Genomic DNA, 21,210 nt, shown 5'->3' with positions numbered 1-21,210 from the left:
TGAATTCATATATCACGGTAAACACACAGTAATCAAAGAACTTCTCAGGAACCATGCTGAGATTGATATGGCCACTGCACATGATGATGGCGCCCTGTTTCCCTGTTCTGTGTGCAAGCAGAGGCTAGCCTCTCTTTTCTACACTGGGTTCCTCTTTCACTAGTTCTTCTCCTCTCAGGCTCGATTCTGGGTTCAGGTGATGAGGGACCTGCGTGAAGGAGTCAAGCTGAAGAAGGTGCAGGAGCGTCAGTACAACCCTCTGCCTATTGAGTACCAGCTCACTCCCTATGAGATGCTCATGGATGACATCAGGTCCAAACGCTACAAACTACGTAAAGTCATGGTCAGTGTCAAAACACGTGTTGCAGCTTTGAAAATATTACTCGAATGCTGCACTCAGTGCTGCACTGTTGTTTTGATCCAGCAGGGAAACGCTTGCTTCATGAAAATCATAAGGTTGCATTGATTATTATTGGATACTGTATAACTGTGACTTTCACTAATGTGATGAAATGATGACTGCATACACTCATAAAATGCTATGTTACATTTAATGGCATCTAGTCAATGGAAATTTCACTTGATTGTTTTAGATTCTTTTTATACCAAACATATTTTCCTTAATGATTTAAATAAATAAACCTTTGATTTTATATATTTCAGCTGCATTTTACTCAAACATGGCTTCATGTTTACGAGGGCAAATAATCACTTTTTTAGTATACTGTTGACTTTTGTTTTTAGTCTTTTAAGGCTTCAGTGTGATACCTGAAGTTGTTGTGTAAGTCCACATCTAGAAAACACACCACCACAGTTCAAATCATTTAATGAAATGCTCCAGAAAACGGTACCATAACGGGTTGCTTTGGTGTAAACTTGCATATGCATGACTTTACTCTTCCATTTGGCATTATTCATAGCAAAACTGAAAACTTCAAATAATATTTTGTAACTATTGTGATCGCTGATTAAAGTCTTTCTATTTAGCAGTGAGGAGTTGCTGCTTTTATATTAGAACCATTATTGAATATTACTAGTTTTTTGACTGTCAGATGACCCAAGCATGATTAAACTTCTTGGGCTCTGAGAACAACGCTGGAAAATTTGACAGCCTTGATGATAATTAAAAATAATCATCAATCTCAGCCTTATGTATGTGGTCTTGGGTTTGGTTGTCTTGCAACAGAAAATTTAAAAATGTCCATATATACTTTTTTTGATATTGTGTTTTTTTTATTATTTGAGTTTGGATTATTTAATTTTTCCATCCATCATGTTCTCCATCTAGTAAATGACCTCCTGAAAGAAGCAGCGTTTGTCTGAGCTAATATAAGCAGACCAATTGTTCCTTTGCTTCAGGTCAATGGAGACATCCCACCAAGATTAAAGAAAAGTGCTCATGAAGTCATCCTGGAGTTCATCAGGTCCAGACCCCCTCTCAATCCTGTGAGTACTAACAAATCTGATTGATTTAAACATTAAAACTGAGATTAAACCCATAATCCCTCTACACATTTGCAAATTAGTAAACACTCTGAAAAAATAAGGATTTTTAACAAAGACATTTCCTGCTTCTAACCTGGTGTTATTTGTGGGAAACACTGTGACTCTCATGTCAGGAGATGGTTTATAGGTTGATTTGCTGTTGCTAAAGCCAAAATCATCCCGATGATTAGACTTGACTATTTCCACTACATGTGATCGACTGTAAATTCAGACTCTGTAAAGCACACGGGTGTTCACGTCTCACTGCAGCCTGAATTTGGAGAAATAATGGATTCTGTGCTGATATCAATCTTGCAGCAGGATTAGCAGGCTGCTTTTTCAGCAGTGCTCTCATCTCTCAGCAATCAGGTGAACAATCAGTCAAAGTAGACCGGAAGAGGCGAAGAGAAGCAGGCCTGCGGGCTACAGCCCTGTACATTTGTGTCAGTGTTGGTATGCTCCCTTTTTCACTCTGTGCCACCCATCATCAACCCACACTACTTAGGTGTCAGCTCGGAAGCTGAAGCCACAGACTCAGCCTCCTCCCACGCTGCACGAGCGGATCCTGGAGGAGATCAAAGCAGAGCGGAAACTTCGCCCGGTCTCTCCTGACGAGGTCCGCAGAGGAAGGCTGGGTAAGGAGGTGTCCCACTTCATTGTCCCTGCTCTTGGTATCTTTTAGTCCCGTTAGTGCACACTCACGTGCACACTCCCATACACATGCAACCATACTTCGCTCTAAAATTTTAAGACGTTTTAAGCTGAAGTATGGATCTGATGCCTGCACCTCAGAATCACATAAGAAGTGTGCACTAGCTTCATTACTTTGAGCTGTTTCTGTTCTTTTATATGTTCCTACTTTGTGCCTATGCTCTGTGCTATTGTAGCTGCTGCTGCCTAACCGTTCATATTTGTGTTGCAACTAATGCCTATTATTGTTTTGTGGCTTATATTGTTTGTAACAGAGTATAAGTCGTATGCCACAATAATGCTAAGTGTCTGCAACTTCTATTAACACACTGAACCCAGTACTGTGTTGTCTGCAGTGTCTCCCCATTGGCTGACCTATTCAAAAATCCTCTTATTGCTCGTCATGAAAGCAATGAAACCTTTGGGATCTGAAATAAGACAATAAGCATGCCATTTCAATTCTTTTCTCACTAAATACCAACTTCTTGTATGTACAGTAGTAAGTCTTGACTTGATGTGCCTCTATCACAAACAATAACTGTCCATGACGTTTCTCGTTGCAGTAATTCGGCCACTTAGCATGTCTTTCAGTTTTGACGCGTCAGGTAAAGTCTCCCTCGCTGCTTACCTGGCTTTTCATCACTTTCTGTTCCCCGCTTTGTTGTGGCTGCTCATCTGTTCTGTCAGCACGAACAAACACACAGACACAGATACACACTTTTAATGCATCAATCTGCATATTGTACACACATTTCATGTTGTGCTTCATCGTTTGGTGATTGCCTCCTTTGGAGGTGAAAAATGGACCCGTGGGACACTGGGCAGTAGGAGGATGCTGATGAGAGCGAGGTGACATGAGTGGCATGCTGAACTACATCCACAGGCCATGCTTTAAACTTGTTAACCTTAAAACCAGGGAAATCAAATGAACGTTCAGACCAATTTTTTGCACGTTGAAACCTGAGGCAAAGCTTGAACATGAAAATCTCGAAAACCTTTAAAGATAAAAACCTCCTGAACCTGTCTGAGTATTGGCTAGTTAAAATATGAGGAAAACAAACAATCGGTCCTGTAAAGTCTCATATTTTAGCACACACTGATCTCAATGTGATCTCAAATATTTAAAAAAAAAGGTCTTCATGTTCAAACTTTGCCTTATATTTCAGTGTGCAAAACAAAAGAAAATTCAAAAAATAATAGAAAATATATGAACAGATCATTTAAAAGAAATCTTGAAAAGTATTTGATGTGACTTTATCCTACAGACCAGCAAAAAATGAGCTTATGTTCAAAACTCACTGCCTTTCATTTGTCATAAAAGGAATCTTTACTTTGTGTAATACATGTCTTCGATTGGAAGAGATTACATCGCCTCACAGCCAGACTGAGATATTTAAAGTGTTTAGAGGTGCTACAAAACAAGAAGAATTTTATTCACAATGTTGCTGTTTTTTTTTTTTTTTTGCATGTAGCGTTCTGAAGGAAGGATGGTAAAATTACATCACTGCTTTCTATACAAACAACATCTTCTTCTTTTTTTAAAAAAAATACTGTTGGCTGTTAAAATGATTGCAGCCTTGAGGAAACAGTTTATTCTAGTCAGTCTTCATGAAATTCCTGTACCTCCTGAAAAATATTCCTGCTGTTGCTTCTTGGGAAAAGTGTCACCTTTTCCAAGCACTTAGTTTCTTAAAGGTTCCTCTATAATGTGAAACTTCAGTAGAAATGAGCTGCCAGCTATCTAATCAAGGGTTGGCAAGGAACAGCCAAAAGCATACGTGACACCGTCAACGTCTCCAAGAATCTATACAAAAGAGTCTTTCGTGTGCAGCAGTGACTTTGCAGAATCGAGCCAGTGCGCAGGTGGACCGGTGCGCAGCCTCATGCTCTGCACAGCATAGTAAAATATATAGTCTAAGATGACGAGCTACAGGCTACCAGCAGTGGAACATGCCCAACACTATCTCCAAATTTGGAGACAGTGTTGTGATTGCGATGAGGGAATAGTGCTCAGGTGGCCAATTTAGAATAATCCTGTGCTCCACTTTCTCTCCTACTGAAGCCAGTGTCTCTCAAAACAGCTCCCTCATTTGTGTTGTCTGTTGACCTGTGTAAAACCTTCCCTGTATAATCACTCATTCCCATATGATGTGACCATATTGATAACTCTGTACTTTGTGGGGATTTTACATTCCCGCTGACAAATTAATGAGTATGGCTAAGGGGAAATAGATTTCATGAGATTAAATGCTGTGATCACAAGTCTCAGTGAGGTATCATGTCGCTGCGCGCAGCGTTGGGCCTTCGTGATAGCTTATTGTTTTAAAGGCAACGTGAGCAGGCGGTGCTGCTTGGTTCTAATTAAATTGTCATTAAAATGTGACATTAAGTATTTTGTTGTAGTTGTGCATTAGTTGAGAAGGTTGATGCCACTCTCTCTGTGCTTCTGTTTAATGCTAGAGTCAGCAGGTGATTAGATTAGCAACAAGGGTGTGACTTGGGTAATTTGATTGGCTCCCTGGGGTCCCCTACAAAAAATTGAAAGGAAAATGTCAACTTAATCGATCCGTAATGGGAGTGATGTTTCAAATTACATAACGCTAGAATAAATTACATAACGCTGGCAAAGACCTGACACAGAGGGTAGCTGTTAAGAAACCATTCTTAAAGAAGGGAAACTGGGAGAAATGGCAGGTAGGTTTGCCAAATTATACAAGGACTGGACTTAAAATCAGTAGAAATAAGTCTGATGAATGAAACTTGAAAATCTGACATTTTCAGGAGGAGGGACGTAAAACCGCGAGTGTTCATAGTTATCTGTAAAACACGTTGGAGGCTCTGTCATGGTTTTGTGCTGCATTCCAGACAGTGTTTTTAAAATCTTGTTAAAATTGATGGAATTACAAAGAAAAACACCACAAATTTTTGATCCACCATCCAATACCAGCTAGAAATTGGCTGACAGCATGACAATGATCCCAAACAAACCAAACTCTCAAATCAGAACTCTTGCATGGTATGCAATGCAAGTGTTTGTTCTATTTACTGCAAAACTACACAGCAGATGTGCTGCCCCTCCCCGAGCCTGGTTCTGCTGGAGGTCACTTCTTGTTAAAAGGAAGGTCTTTTACCCCTCTATCTCTGAGTGCCTGCTAGTAGGGGACCAGTCGATCACTGGAGTTCTCTCTCTCTGGAGCCTATTCCATCTACCATACAGCGAGAGCTGGGCTACACCCTGGTCATGTCGTTGATCTGAAGCATGGCTAAGATGCTTAAACATTAGACATAAAAAAATCAAATGAAACCTTAACTGAACTGAAAGCTGTGGTCTTTATGCTGAACTAAGCTGAACCATCTTGACTTAGCCAGGCAACATGAGAGTGATACTAAACTTCTTCTAACCCACACAAAGACAGATAATATGTTAAAAACCATGTCTATTTTAAATCATTTTATAGACAAAATAAAAACATTTAATATCAGATTTTGCACTAAATACTTTAGAATCAAAATGACTCCTTTGTAGGGTCAGTATTTTAACATTGAGCAGTTATACGTTTCATGATGTAATCCAGACAACAGACCATTTCCCTGTAGCTGTACACGTACACAAAGTATCCCAAAGTATTCTGTCAAACACAAATCTGTTTACTACTTCAGTCACTCCATTTTATTTGGATATAAACGGCAGGTGTACTGAGTGGTCAATTTACTTGTAGCCATCTTATTAAAGGAGGTCTCCCTTTTAGGTTTCGGCAAAACTCGCAGTATGCCGCAGGATTTATTCCGTACTGGAATAGGTAACGTATGAGCAATGCTGTGGTTTGGAAGGCCATGTTTGCATTTTAACCTAATGGTCTTGTCTGTTTTGTCTCCCCCCTGCCCGCCAGCTTTAAACTAATATCTCCTCTTTTTGAATATGTGAATGCTGAGACTTGGGTGAAACAAAGAAAGGGTTTAGAATGATGGCTGAATAGAGAAAAACTGGTGATGTAGGTTCTTAGGAATCTTTGGTCATAAAAAGACTGGGCAGCAGGAACAGAGCTCGTGTTGAGACGATGAGCTCATGTGGATGCTTTTCCCACAAACAAGAGGCTGAAGGGAGAAAGGAGAGTTTCAGGGTTCCCACCAATCCTATCAGCTGTGTTTTTTATCTGTCTCTTGCAGCACTCGCTTGTCTGCTTTTCCCATACTCCCTGCCTCCAAACCCTCTCATCAGGTTGTCTTTTTGCTTTACCCAGAAATTAGTCAGAATCAGGCAGCTTGGTATTGTAGGTGGTTGATTTTAATGTTGTCTTTTCTACTTTTAGACTTTAGCCAGTAAAGAGTGTCTGTTTAGTAAATTGGGAAATTTGGTTTCAAGGACTTAGCTTTCCCTAAAAACGTTCCCTGGGGGTTGATATGGGAGAGAAGCTTTTTTTTTTAGGAGTCCACAGTTTAAATATTTCATGAAGAAGGCATCCATGCTCTGCGTGTAACACCGCCCTGCTCCTATGCTTCCCCTTAGGAAAAACTTAACCTTCGCCAACCTCTTTAACCTTTCGGCGACTCTCAAAACTCAGTCCTCTGTAACATCATTCATTGCATCCTTTCACCTCACCACCCACTGAAACCCACTACAACTTGAAAACTCTGTTCCCCCATATAACAAATGGGATAGTAAAAGAAAGATGCAAAGTATAACCTGTTTGGATGCAAAGAATCCAGAGAGGATGTGTTTTGGGTTTCGTTTCAACTGCTGTGTCTGAATGACACTCTCCTGTGTGGCTCTATGCAGATGAGTTCAGCCCACGTATGGGCAGGAGGACATCCAGCTCTTTGTCTCTCACCAACGGATCTGGATCACCCAGAGTCGAACCCTCTGGATCTCAGTCAGTTCCTCAGAGAAAGCGGCTCCTGAAGGCTCCCAGCCTCGCTGAACTGGACAGCTCTGACTCTGAAGTGCGTTTCTGTGTATTAGAATTTTATTTTTCCTAGATGCATTTACTTTGTGCAGAAAAAGTGACGACTGAAGTGCATGTGTATTCTGTGCATTCAGGATGAGATTGTTGGACGCAAATCAGCGAGCAGCTCCAGCGTGGCGACATCTCTGATGGATGACACTTCCCCAGAATCTGTGCTGGGGAAGAAAAGTGAGTCAGGAAGCCTTTCGACGCCCCCTGCCTCCTTAACTAAGCTATCTGCTGGCAGTGATCGATGGCTTTTAATCTTGCAGCCTTGCCAGTCACGTTTCCCAAAGTCTTTTCATTTGAAAGATTATTTATAATCAGTAGGTCTTGAGCTAAAGATTAACCAATCAATTGCTTCTTTGCAGTTAAACTTGCTCTTTTTTTCTCTCTCTCTCTCTTACGTTCTATCTATGAACACCAGCTCCACCCATGTTCCTGCCCATCTCCTCTACACCTCAACCAGAGAGGCGTAAGACCCCCCAGAGAAGACACTCTATTGAGAAGGAAACGCCCACAAATGTCCGACCGTTTCAGCCGCCCTCCAAGCAGAGCTCCAAGTCCCTGGTGAGTCAGAGCTTCGTGTATCATTTAAAAATAAACATTTGGAAATAGGATTCAGTTCAGTTCAATTCAGTTTTATTTATATAGTGCCAAATCACAACAACAGTCACCTCAGGGCGCTTTATGTTATAAGTTAAATACACTACACGGGCAGCCAACTGTCACGACTGATTGGGGGGTTAGGGGAGAAAGACAAGACAAACGACACACTTTGGAAGAGAGTCACAACTGGACCAGATTGAAATCAAAAACAAATCTACTAATGCGTTAGTTTCAAAGGATATTCCATCGATTGCTGTTTTGACTTGTTCCAGTGGCTGTCAGTGTCCAGTGTGGTCAAATAACTTAATAATCAAAAGAAGCAGAGGGAGAACGAGATAAGTAGGTAGAGCATCAAGATCTGTAGGGAAATGAGGAAGGATTGAAACTAAACACACATGCTGTCATCTCTCTTCTGTTTGCCCCTTTCTCAGGATTTCTTCCCTCCTTCTTTTACCAGAACCATCGAGTCCCTGTATCTCTGTTAAATTGCAGGCTTTCTGTTCTTCCTCCCTCCCACACACACACACCTCCACCTTCTCTTGCTCAGGTTGGAATCGAAATCTCGCATCACTCCTGGATTCCCTTCCTTCTCCACCCTTCTCCCTCTACTCTGTGCCCTTTGTGGAGCTCCAACCCTATCGAGGTGTTTGTGTTGGGGTTGGTGAAGACACTTTTTGCTCTGTGCAGGAAGGTTTACATCCTTCGAAGAGACTCGGCCGAGGTTTGCCCGTCTCCCATCAGTCTGTCCCGTCATAATAACTGTAGCTGCTCATCCTCCTAATTCTTCACTAGATATCATTCACCTAGAGCAGGCTGAGGACATTGCTTTGGATATCTAACACAGTGGCTCAAACGTATAGCAACATAGAACTAACAAAGAACTGTCAGAGCGTTTACAGGAAGTAACAGGAAAGACGAACATAGGATCAAAGATCTCTTTTTTTCATGTTTCTGAACACTAAAAAGTGAATTTGAAGTTTCCTCTCCTCTGTGTTTCTGGTAACAGAGAGAAATGGGAAGAACCACGGTGCGTTAACTTGTCCTTCAGCAGTCAATCAAGGATTCATAATGTGCGACTGTTACAAAGGCCCTGAGGATGCCCTGAGTAGCAGACAGACACACCTTGTGGCTACAAACATATACAGCCTCCCCTTACAATAAAACCACAGTCATCTAGGAGTTCCCCTTATTTAATATTGCTCTCTTTGTTCCTTGAGTTCCATGTAGACATGGTCAAGACCACATTAGGTGCCCCTCCTATGGGCTAAGAACAGGAAACTGAGGGCCCAATTCACACTGGCTCACCAAGATTGCACAATAGAAGAACAGGTTGGAAAAACGGCGCATGGTCTGACGAGTTTCTGTTTCTGCTGCCACAATGTCTGTATAAATACTTAAGCCTGCTGAGGGTGTAATGGTTTGGGGGATATTTTCTTGGCACACATTTTGCCCCTTAGGACCAACTGAGCATTGTTTTAATGCCACAGCCTGCCTGAGTATTGTTGCTGACCATGTCCATCCCTTATGCCCTTATGAGTGTATCATGTTCTGATGGCTGCTTCCAGCTGGATAACAAATATAAAAAGAAATTCTCTTTTTTTAGCCAGTTCTTGAAGACAATCATTGCACGCTTTGTGAACACTATTTCTCGGCACTGCTGCAGGAAAAAAGTGTTCACTGTTTTTCCCACATCACGATTCTACTCTGAGCTGCCGTTTCTTTCACTGAACAATGAGGATATTTTTATGACCCAATTGTAGCCCGGACCCACTCTCAGTGCTCTTAAAGGTGCAGGAGAGTTGTGCATGTGTGTGCTGAATGAAAAACACTGAGTCCTGTGTTTTGAGTCTGCTGGGTCCACTGACTGCTGTGCGTATAATTCTTGTTGTTGCTGCAGGAGGAGTTTTGTTTTCCTGTGGAGTGTCTGTCTCTGACGGTGGAGGAAGTGATGCACATCAGACAGGTGCTGGTGAAGGCAGAGCTGGAGAAGTTCCAGCAGTACAAAGACATCTACAATGCCATGAAGAAGGGGAAGGTAATACATCTTTTTATTGCCTAGGCTAATTCTATTATAAAGAAGTAATCTCTCTTTAATAAACAGGGATTACTTACTCTTTCTAAATGAGCACAGTTAAATTATAACACCATAAGTGGGTTAGGGAAACAGTATAACTTTTATCCTGAGAAAAATGTTTTTTTGGTTCCAAATACCTTCTTTATATTTACTGCGATCTCTATATTTCTGTTGCAGCTTTGCTTCTGTTGTCGAGCCAAAAGGTTTTCCTTCTTCACCTGGTCCTACACCTGCCAGTTCTGCAAAAAGTAAACAATTTCAGATGATTATCTTCATCTTTTTCATTAATACTCTTCTGTTTATAATTATTTAAGGATCTATGGCTGCTTTCGTTTATTCCTTCTCCTGTAACTTCTGTCAATCGTCTCTTTGCAGGCCTGTGTGCGCACAGTGCTGCAAAAAGGTAAGGCACGTGGGATAAATAAGTCCTCTTCTGCAGTATCACATCTTTGTGCTGGTGACAATAAAGTGGACCTCTTTAAAATAAATAAGTAAATAGTGTAAGATACTTCCTAATGTGGCAAATGGTGGTCACTGATCTTTGGCTAATTGCTTCCCAATCAACCAAATTCAAACTGACGACACTCTTCTCTCTTGTTTTGCATCATTACTGTGCTTCCATACGCATTGTGAGGAAGTTTTATCTCTTTCATACATGCCTTCCATCTCTGACAGATGCGGCTGCCATCCAAACCTTATTCCAGCTTGCCCATCTACTCCATTGGCTCCACCAACACTCTCCCCAGGGAGAGAATAAGTGCCATGGCTTCTGTAGGACAAGGACTGTCAGTGGCTGGAGCCCCAGGTCCATCTAAACCAGGAGGGGCTGCTGCATCCCCCGCTTTGAAAGAACCTGCAAAAGGAGCATCTAAAGGTCCCAGAAAAGCTCCTGGGGCAGCGACAACAGCAGCAGCTGCTAAAACTGACAAGTCCTCCAGTAACCCACAGCGCCACAGCATCCAGAAGACTATGTCTAAGTAAGAGCTATGAACAACACTATTCAAACTAGAAATAGCAGTGCAACAATCAAAAGGAGGAGATCATACATCTCGTGTTCGTCATCACAAACTGCACACACAATGCAAAGTAAAGGCCTTGTTCATTGTAGCTACTACTGCTTGGTACAGCGTGTCCTCTTCAGTCAGAAGATTTGTTGGGTGTTGCTGACATCTAGTGGATAAAATTGCAACTACCACATCAGAAACTGCTTGGCTGATTGTCAAACTTTACCAAATTATTCAGCGTCCTTATCAGAAAAGCAGCAAGACAATCATGAAGTTTGGATTTAATTTACCTGTATTATCATGCATGACTGAACTTTTCATTAAGTCTTTTCAGGATGAGTTGTTTCATGTGTTTTTTTGTTTTTAAACACATTTAATTGATATCCCATGGATTAAGTTAGCTATGAATGCACATTTTAGATAATTTGAAACCAAAGCTAATTCACATTGTTAATATATCAAAACAATGTTGTGTTTCGCTCCCGTTCAAGCCGAGCTCCTCTGCTGTTTCTGTCTCTGTAGGTTTTCGAAGCACGGCTCTTTAAAGTCTCATGAAGAACTGGAGCTTCCCCCAGAGCTGACGGAGGACTGGGCTACCATGGAGGTCTGTGTGGACTGCAAGAAGTTCATCTGTGACATAATCGCCTCCAGCAAACACAGTCTGTCACTGGCCACCAAGAGGGCTCGCTTAAAACGCAAGACACAGTCATTCTACATGTCCTCCCCTAAAGATAGGGAGGAGTACCATCCCTCTGAACGAACAATCAGTGAAATCTGAAACTCTGTATCTCTCCTTCTGGCTGCTTCCAGCTCCAATGGCACAACACTGGATATGATCTTACTGTATTAGTGGACGTGAGTCGGAGAAGGCTGCCTGAATGGCTGTAAGAACCTTGGTGGTGGATAGTGAGGTTTCTGGCTGCTGTGTCCTGATCGTGATCAGCTTCTCTAGACAGTACTGTAGATCTGCCAGTCTTTTTTGTGTTTTTTTTTTTTAATAATATCATCAATATATCAGAAATACCTTTAATGTGTGGACACAGGCATTTGACTCAACAGAGACAAAGTGCAAAGGGGACTGACTTCCTTCCTCCATGATGGTGCCACGGTCTGCTCCACCTAAACTCGCGTTCACATAAAAAGCACAAAACAGAAAAGCGATCGTATTGTAAACGAAGAGTGACGGTCATCAAAAAGAAGATAAAACTGTACATTTTGTATGGGCTATAATTTAGTTTTTTACATGTATGTACAGTAAATAATTACTCGATAAAATGTCACCCTCTGTTTTCAGTTCAGACTTTTGCTGATGATGCTCAGGGAGACTCTCACTCCTCTCTGCTATTGACAGCGCTCTTGAAACCATGCTTCCTTGAGGAATTCAAGCTAAATTACCCGTTTTATTTTCCTCCAAAGGTTGCTACACAAAGAGAAATATCACCTGCTTTTATGTTGACTATAGTGCCAAATAATAACTCCTTAAATAAATATGTCACCTGATGTAGTTATTGATTTATGCAGTGGTCTTGCTAATGGAGGAAGACCACCTCAAGCGCTCCAGTCTCTGTTAAAATGAAATATTCATGTGTAATTAGACAATGATCAAAGTTCTTTAAAACACTCCTGTCATGCTTTTTATTTTGCCATCTATAGATTGTTGTAATATATTAAACATTGCCACGCTTCAAATACTGATACCAGCCTATGTCTAAATAATCTCTCGGAGTCAAAAGCTCATGCAAACGTTGTGTTTGTGAGGGGCAGCCAATCAGAATAAAGTTGATCTGGCTCCATCAAGGCCCAGTATATGATAAACAAGGATTTTAACAAAAATATAGAGATTAAAATAAGCCCTCTGAAAAACAAAGAAAAACATTTATCAGTGTTTAATGCTAATAAATATTATAAATGTACTTGATCAGATCTGTGCAGGTGGTTTCGATCAGGAATAATTGACAGCAGTGTGGTGCTCCAGTTATTTAGTTTTGCCTTTCTCAGAAATATCTTATCAAAGGTGCTTTAGGGGGGAAAAAGGTCAAAACACAGCTGAGGCTATGTTATTGAGATTTCTAGTCCCTACCATTAACTGGTAAATGCCTTTTAAAATCTCTTAAACTGCACACCACTTGGTATGCACAGATGTCTCTAAGGTGCTTTTTTTGTTAATTTGTGTGGAATAAATAAAGCTGATTTGAACTTTTTCAAAAGACAAGTTATAACATTAATTAATTCTCCAATCAGTCTAAAATTATGATCTCACCACAATCTATCCCAGCTTACTTTTGTGATGAACCAGTTTTGATCAGTTGTGAAGTTACGCTTGCACCCTGACGAGCTTCTATAGGCAAAAATCTCCAACTATCATTAAATACCGACTTGGAAATGGAAGCATTTGAATGACATCACCTGTTTCTAGGCAGAAGCAAAAGCACAAGCAAAGTATCTTTGATTAAAGGGAATCAAAACATCTAACAAATGTTGAGTTCACCTGCGATCCCCTCACTCCTACTCAGAGGCTGACTGAGGAAAAACACAATTTTAGGACTGTAACAATAATAATAATAATAATAATTTCAGACATTACTATGACCCAGATGGTTCAGATTTGCCTTTAAGTATTTTACCTGAAATATGTCCATTACAGCATCTTTTCAAAACATACCTTAAACTGATGCAACGCTCTTGCTTTCCCATGAATCAAGTTAATGATTTGTTTCTGTATGTTTGCAAAGATGAATCATAATACATAAAATAACAGCACGCTGCCCAGCTTTCAGTCACTCAGAGTTAATGTTAATACAATGCCTTTATGATTTCTTTTTTGTCATTCATAGTCTCATTGGCAGAGAGATATAACTTCCTCATAGCCCGGATGTTTATTTTACACTTCATCACATTCCACGTCTTTTCATATTTTGCCTTAAAAGATGCCTTTTGTTATCGCTCTCATCTGTTGAACAGTCGTCTGCTGTTACTGTACATACATCGTTTCAAAGGGTTTGTTCTAACGTTCAGGTGTGTTGCCTCAAAGATGACAGTGCTGACAATGAGACTGCTGTAGAGCTGAGAGGGAAATTGTCCATGTGTGAAGAACAGGAGGGCTGCGAAGTCTTCAGAAGAAACCTCTCGGTGTGACAGACAGCATCATGCATGTACTACAGTGTAGCTTGTACCTTCAGTCTGTATTACCTTCAAGCTGTAACTCCCTGCAGAGAGTGCAACAAATGACAAGTATAAACAATAAACTGTAATGCAATAGCTGACCACAGCCTCATCATTTATTTATCCTCATCATTTATTTATTCATCTTTTATTTTAAAGTATCCAAAAACATAATGCCTTGTTTTTTCAAGTGTCTCCAAGTGTCTAATAGAGTTGGTAGGAAGTCTTTATTCAGTCCTGGATCATAATTTGATACCCATGAGGGTTACTAACGAAAAGAATTCAATTTCTTTTTAACTATAAAACACCAAATCATAAAACACAACAACAACAATAATAATAATAGTAGTAGTAGTAGTAATGGTGTTGTAAATAGACAATCAGAAGAAGGGAATTGTGTATATTTTGTATAATTTTGTATGTTATAATCTTTTATAATGCCTGATTGACCGGGGAAAAACAAGTTGTTCCTTTAGATTTTATTTATTAATGAATACATCATTTGAAGTTAACAAAAGGAGTGTTAAACAGGTCTGTAAATGTTTTACTCTGTCAATAAAGTTACAAGGGGAAAAAAGTGGCATTGTTACCATAGTAACATAAAGCCTGAACTTTATCTCCGGCTCTGGTTTCGTGTTAGAAATGGTTACTGGTATTCACAAAGCGAGAAAGAGAGAAGTAAGCCACAGTTTTTGCCTGGTACCCCTGCCACGTTCTTTGTCGTGAAGCGGAAATGTTAGCTAGCGCCGAGCCTAACGTTTAGCCTTCAGACACCAGTGCCAATGTCTCCGAGGTTCAAAGAGCTTGTGGTTTATTTCCGCAAGCAAGCTCTTAGACAGCGCCATGCTAAAAATAACCCATCTTTAAGAGTGTAACTTTGAATCTATCTGTTCATCGCTGCCTTCATTTTCTACAGGATGTGTTTATCCAGGATTCAGAGTCTGAGACTGGTAGCAGTACTGGAGGACTGTTCACACCAGCTGGAAATACTGGGACATATTCTCGCAATGCGGATACGCAGGGAAAGACCTGCACAGGTGATTTCACAGTATTACCACGATAACATCTGTCAACAGCTGCCTGCTGCTTTGATCTAGCAGTGTTGTGAAAAACTGTGTTTTGGGCGTTATTACATGACTGTGTGTGTGTGTGTGTGTGTGTGTGTGTGTGTGTGTGTGTGTGTGTGTGTGTGTGTGTGTGTGTGTGTGTGTGTGTGTGTGTGTGTGGTGCAGGAGAAAGCCAAGCTCAGGAAGTTGACAAGGGATTGGTAAGAAGCACAGAACACACTGAAAACAAACAAATAAACAAAGCCATTATTTATTCTCAATAATTCATCTCACTGCAGTGAATACATCTCACAGCTGATGTCCAAGCTACATTTGGAGCTGGAGGAGAAACAGTGTTTTAGCTCTCTGCTGCAGGCTGTGGAGGAAGTCGAGCAGAGGAGAAGGGATACGAACATGAAAAGGTTCTTCTTTGAATGATTTGCCAGTAATCCTGACCTTGGTGGTAAAAAAGAAGGGGGTGTTCTAAATAGAGGACAAGGAGAAAAAACACATGGAGAAATAATCAGCATCTATAATGTAAGTCACTCTCCTTTCAGGGAGGAAATGAAACAAGTGGACAAGAGAAGACAGACTCTTCTGAAACAACAAGAGGAGCTCCAACAGAAAACTCTCAAACTGCAGGTAAGAAACTGACCCATAGGGAACAACTGTGAATGAATAGCTGTAAGGGTCGAAAAAATAAGAGTTCAGTAATCCCACTACTTGGTCTCCATCCGGACCTGTATCTGCAGGTCATACACCATGAAGCAAACAAGAAAGATCATTTGTTAAAGATGAGAAGCAAAGAGAACATTAAGGAGAACGACACTGGGCTGCAGCTCAGGAAGATCCAGAGTGAGACCAGTCAGGCTGAGGCACTGCTGGAAGGGCAGCTGGAGGTAGGTCCAAATATAAGACACGCTCGGCTCTACATTTTAGATTTAAAGTCAAATGTTTAATGACTAAATAATCACCTTCATTGGCTCATCCTGTCTCAGCTGCTGAAGAAACAGTTGAAGGAGGAGGTGAGAGTTCACGAGGAGTCTCAGAAATTCCTGCTGAAGCAGCATGAGGTTGGTGAAGTAATACTATATGCAGCGTTGTGCAGCTGTGTGGCTTAGAGGCTGTACTTCAAAAAGGAGTTTTTCCTTCCCACTTTTGCCAAGTGCGTGCTCATGGGCGGTCATGTAGTTGTTGGGGTTTTCTCTGTATTATTGTGGGGTCTTTACCATACTGTATAAAGCACCTTCAGACAACTGTGTTGGGATTTGGTGCTACATAAATAAAACTAAATTGAAATTAATTAAATTAGCTTTGGAGCAGTTCACTTGAGATCGCTCGCTATTCAAAAGAAGATTTCCATCTGCTGTAATTTTTTCCCTGGTATTTTATCTGTATCCATGGAGAGCACAAGGAAGTCGCTAGCACAGAACAGGGTAGGCATCGATGACAACAAATATGACATTTGTTATAGATAAAGTCAGAAATACTATCACAGAGAGACGCGGCGGCGGAGTTGGGTTGCAAAGCAGCTTTGAGATGAACTGTGTCAAGGCTAAAGCAGCTTGAATAACTTGAATTCGCCATGTGATTGGATTCATAAGCCATCAGGAGATTTAACTAAACCAACACGCGGCCACGTCCAGATGCCTCCCTGACCGCTCCGCTCCGACTATCCACTTCTCTTGTTTTTTACCTATTTTTTGCTCTGGTTTACATCCCAAAATCCTCTAGTCTTATAGTATACGACAGCGGATCACTTGTAAACATCGGTGCCAAGGTTGCACATCTAATCTTGGACACTTTTAATCCTGACCCTTCCTGGCCGCCAGAGATTCTACGCGGCGCGGAGAACAACAAAGGACGGGCCGCTCATCCGAGGCACAGAACAAAGAAGCGCCGGGGAAAACGCGCTGGTATTAGGAACAGACTGAGACAGCAGGCGCATCGCGCACCACTGCCCAGTATCCTACTGGCCAATGTACAATCCATGGAGAACAAGCTCGATGACCTAAGAGCAAGGGTCACCTTCCAACGTGACATGAGGGACTGCAACATTCGACTCTGCATTCACCAACGAGCTGAATCGGTTCTACGGCCGTTTCGAGGTTAGCCAGGCGGCTAATGCTATCTACCGCCTGACTACCGAGGACAGTGACGTCATCAGCGAGAGACCGGTGACCAGCATCGCGGAGCATGACATCCGAGCGGCACTGAGGAGAGTGAACACAAGGAAAGCGGCGGGGCCAGACGGCATCACCGGCCGTCTGCTGCGCTGCTGTGCTGACCAGCTAGCAGGTGTGTTCACTTACATCTTCAACGAGTCCCTGGCGAAGTCTGTGGTCCCCACATGCTTCAAAAGATCCACCATCATCCCTGTGCCCAAGAACAGCAACCCCTCATCCCTGAACGATTACCGGCCAGTTGCACTGACCTCGGTAGTAATGAAGGTGTTTGAGAGGCTGCTGAAGAACATCATCTCCTCCTCCATCCCAGACACCACAGATCCGCTGCAGTTCGCCTACAGATCCAACAGATCCACAGAGGATGCCATCGCCCACGTCCTACACACCACTCTCAGCCACGTGGACAAGAAACAGGGTAACTATGTGCGAATGCTGTTTGTTGATTACAGTTCAGCGTTTAACACAATAGTGCCCTGCAGACTGTTCACAAAGCTGAGGGATCTGGGACTTAACAGCCGTCTGTGTGCATGGGTGTTGGACTTCCTCACTGGCAGAACTCAGGTGGTGAGGGTGGGCAGGTGCTTCTCCAACAGCATCACCATCAACACAGGAGCCCCTCAGGGATGTGTCCTCTCGCCACTGCTCTACTCCCTCTACACTTCAGACTGTGTGGCCACCCATGGCTCCAACACCATTGTGAAGTTTGCTGACGACACAGTGGTGTTGGGTGCCATCTCCAACAACGATGAGGCGGCCTACATGGATGAAGTGAAGAATCTGGCATCGTGGTGCCAGGACAACCACCTCCAGCTGAACGTCAGCAAGACCAAGGAGCTGGTGGTGGACTTCAGAAGGAGTCAGCACAGAGACTACAAGCCCATCATCATCAATGGAGCGCCAGTGGAGAGGGTGCAGTCCTTCAAGTATCTTGGTGTCCACATCTCCTCAGACCTGACATGGACTGCCCACATTCAGGTCCAGACCAAAAAGGCTAGGCAGCGCCTGTATCACCTACGACAACTGAGGAAGTTCAGGGTCTCTCCAAAGATCCTCAGGATTTTCTATACAGGCACTGTGGAGAGCATCCTCACACAGAACATGACATCGTGGTTTGGGAACAGCTGTGTGAAGGACCAAAAAGCTCTCCAGAGAGTGATCCGTACAGCAGAACGCTGCTGCAGGATTGCTCTCCCCCCGCTTCAGGACACCTACACCAGGAGATGCCGGACTAGAGCAGCGCAGATACTGAAGGACCCGTCCCATCCTGGCAGCAAACTGTTCCAACTTCTGCAATCTGGTAGAAGGTTCCGCATCTTCCGGGCAAGGACAGAGAGACTCAAGAGGAGCTTCTATCCCCAAGCCATCCGTGCCCTAAACACACACACCCGCCCTCTCACATCATCTATAATTGACTGAGACAGGACTCTTCCAGACACTAAACCAAGGCACAATGTACATTTCAATTCCTTTAATTTTAAATGTTTATATTGTCTATCCTGTAAAATAGTCAGATGTCTATTCATATTAATGTACAGAATTCACCTGCTTGCTGCTACTACTGCACATTCACCCAGTGTATATACTATATGTATGTACATATATATATATATATATATATATATATATATATATATATATATATATATAATGTTCTTCCTCTACACCCCCCCCCCCCCCCCCAATTTTTGCACATGTCGAGGAGCGTGTCAGGCTACATTTCACTGTGTGTTATACTTGTATAACTATGCATGTGACAAATAAAGAACCTTGAACTTGAACACTGTGCTCAGTTTTGTGTGTGTGTGTGTGTGTGTGTGTGTGTGTGTGTGTGTGTGTGTGTGTGTGTGTGTCCTTTCAGTTTCTCTAAAACTAAAAAGCTCTTTCCTGGTTTGTCGCTTGTATGGATTCATAGTTTCTGTGGTTTGGGCTCATCTTTATCAAGTAGCTGATCTTTTTGTGTTTGTCATTCTCCAGAAGACTGTTTATCTCATTAATTTGATTGCTGATAATATGGTGAACCTAACTTTGCACTGTTGCTGATCAGGAGCTGCAGCAGCTGCTGCATGAGCTGCAGAAGCACACAGAGCAGATGGTGCAGGAGAAGAGCAAGCAGCTCCACAACATGTGCTTCAAAAAGGACCTGAACTTAGACAGGCTGGAGGACATGAAAATGAAGGTTGGCGGCTCACGGTGCTGAACAGATGCAGATGCTAATTAGTTCGTTATTAAGTGAATGTCAATTACTTCCTGATTTCAGTTCAAGGAGATGGAGCAGATGGTGATGGAGGACAGGGAGGAGCAAGAGAAACTGTACCAACAGCAGGCACGGATCAGAGCTGCCACCAAGGTAACAGTATCCAACACAGTTCATGCTCTTTAAGTTCGGTTGTTCTCGTATTCAAGAACAACGCTAAGGAATACGAGGGTATTCAGCAGGCAGAATGAACATGGACTGCGGCATATTCATTCCCAACCACGGCAGACGGCTGCCCCTCTCTGAGTCTGGTTCTGCTGGAGGTTTCTTCCTGTTAAAAGGGAGTTTTCCCTTTCCACTGTTGCCAAAGTGCTTGCTCATAGTGGGTCATATGACTGTTGGTTTTTGCTGTATGTATTATTGTACGGTCTACCTTACGATATAAAGCACCTTGAGGTGACTGTTGTTTTGATTTGCCGCTGTATAAATACAACTGAACTGAATCCCTGTTTCTGTGCAGCTGCAGGCCTGGTGGAGAGGCTGCATCGTACGCCGAGGACTCTGCGGTTTTAAAAAAGCTGAGAAAGGCAAGAAAGGGAACAAGAAGGAAAGAAGGAAAAAGAAGAAATGACTTTTTGATAGTGCTGCCGAATGTCATTGACATGATCATCTGAATAAAAACAAACACTAATGCAGTATGTGAAGTCTTTATTATAAATATAATAGCAGTTACCGTTACAACAGTTAAAACTCATTCATTCATAGTCCTCTTACTCAGTTTTATGTACATAACAAAGTCACAGTTATTTTATATTAAGCAATATCAAATATAGAGACACAGGAAATCAAAATTACCTCTGGTAATAAATACTACTAAATAGTCTACTTTTAATGACCATAGGCCATACATTTTAACCCAAGCCCATATCATGACGTGACAGACATAAGATAACATTTGGTAAATGGCCTGTATTTGTATAGCGCTTTACTAGTCCCTAAGGACCCCAAAGCACTTTACACAACCTGTCATCCACCCATTCACACACTGGTGATGGCAAGCTACATTGTAGCCACAGACACCCTGGGGCGCACTGACAGAAGCGAGGCTGCCGGACACTGGCGCAACCGGGCCCTCTGACCACCACCAGTAGGCAACGAGTGAAGTGTCTTGCTCAAGGACACAACGACCGAGACTGTCCAAGCTGGGGCTTGAACCAGCAACCTTCCGATTACAAGGCGAACTCCCAACTCTTGAGCCATGATTGCCCCCGATTAGAACATTTACATAACAAACAAAAAGCTTTCCCTCATGTCAACTAAAAGAGACCAGAGCGAAAAATCAACAGTCATGATGGTCAAAATGCCCACAAAACAGCTCTTTTTTGTGTTTTATAATAATAAACTGCTTATCTGGCAGAGTTTTTGATTAGCAGAGACATTGTTACCTCTCACCTCCAGACTGAAAATGTTTGCCCTGATACTAAGCTGAAGTTATAATCGTGGCTACAGTGTTTCTTGAGTCTGCATGTGTGTGTACATGTGGCACACTTGTGAATCTTCCGTTTTAGCTGGACGGCTGGCTCATATCAACATGCATGCTGTTGTTGTCTCCAATGATGGTGTAGCTGACGTGGGAGCTGTGGATGCTGACACTCGGATGCTCTTCTGATGGAGGAAGTGGTGGCAAAGCAGCATCCTGTGCTGACTCCTGTTTCCCACCGTAGCAGCTAAACCTCATCTGACCTGTAACACAACTCAAATTAAAAGCTTGCACTTCACATGAGTGCAGTCGGCATAGCGTATTTTAAAGAGATGTT

At 42.2% G+C, this 21,210-nt stretch overlaps 2 protein-coding genes across 7 annotated transcripts in view; both read left to right on the top strand.

The window, feature by feature from the left end:
• Nucleotides 1-14,068, top strand: part of LOC113032036 (protein spire homolog 1-like) — a 37,000-nt gene extending 22,932 nt beyond the window's left edge. The window contains exons 6-18 of one of the 6 annotated variants that reach the window (XM_026184677.1): nucleotides 179-343; nucleotides 1,360-1,446; nucleotides 1,991-2,120; nucleotides 5,925-5,975; nucleotides 6,953-7,116; nucleotides 7,214-7,307; nucleotides 7,546-7,688; nucleotides 8,275-8,448; nucleotides 9,625-9,762; nucleotides 9,979-10,049; nucleotides 10,177-10,204; nucleotides 10,477-10,778; nucleotides 11,328-14,068. In XM_026184677.1, coding sequence (XP_026040462.1) covers nucleotides 179-343; nucleotides 1,360-1,446; nucleotides 1,991-2,120; nucleotides 5,925-5,975; nucleotides 6,953-7,116; nucleotides 7,214-7,307; nucleotides 7,546-7,688; nucleotides 8,275-8,448; nucleotides 9,625-9,762; nucleotides 9,979-10,049; nucleotides 10,177-10,204; nucleotides 10,477-10,778; nucleotides 11,328-11,583 — 1,803 coding nt within the window. In that variant the 3' untranslated portion in view covers nucleotides 11,584-14,068. Of the gene's footprint in view, nucleotides 1-178; nucleotides 344-1,359; nucleotides 1,447-1,990; nucleotides 2,121-2,738; nucleotides 2,781-5,924; nucleotides 5,976-6,952; nucleotides 7,117-7,213; nucleotides 7,308-7,545; nucleotides 7,689-8,274; nucleotides 8,449-9,624; nucleotides 9,763-9,978; nucleotides 10,050-10,176; nucleotides 10,205-10,476; nucleotides 10,779-11,327 lie in introns of all 6 variants that reach the window. The other 5 variants (XM_026184678.1, XM_026184679.1, XM_026184680.1 and 2 more) reach the window with 5 other exon arrangements.
• Nucleotides 14,069-14,557: 489 nt separating this feature from the next.
• On the top strand, nucleotides 14,558-20,088 carry drc9 (dynein regulatory complex subunit 9). The gene is made up of 10 exons (XM_026185097.1): nucleotides 14,558-14,645; nucleotides 14,884-15,004; nucleotides 15,200-15,234; nucleotides 15,313-15,435; nucleotides 15,571-15,655; nucleotides 15,766-15,912; nucleotides 16,012-16,086; nucleotides 19,244-19,375; nucleotides 19,457-19,546; nucleotides 19,914-20,088. The coding sequence occupies exons 2-10, from the start codon at nucleotides 14,885-14,887 to the stop codon at nucleotides 20,022-20,024; spliced, it is 918 nt and encodes a 305-aa protein (XP_026040882.1). The 5' UTR covers nucleotides 14,558-14,645; nucleotide 14,884; the 3' UTR covers nucleotides 20,025-20,088.
• Nucleotides 20,089-21,210: the final 1,122 nt, after the last annotated feature.

The sequence above is a fragment of the Astatotilapia calliptera genome, chromosome 11 (genome assembly GCF_900246225.1).
Source record: "Astatotilapia calliptera chromosome 11, fAstCal1.2, whole genome shotgun sequence".
Lineage (NCBI taxonomy): Eukaryota > Metazoa > Chordata > Actinopteri > Cichliformes > Cichlidae > Astatotilapia > Astatotilapia calliptera.
This window is presented reverse-complemented; position numbering and strand designations above follow the sequence as displayed.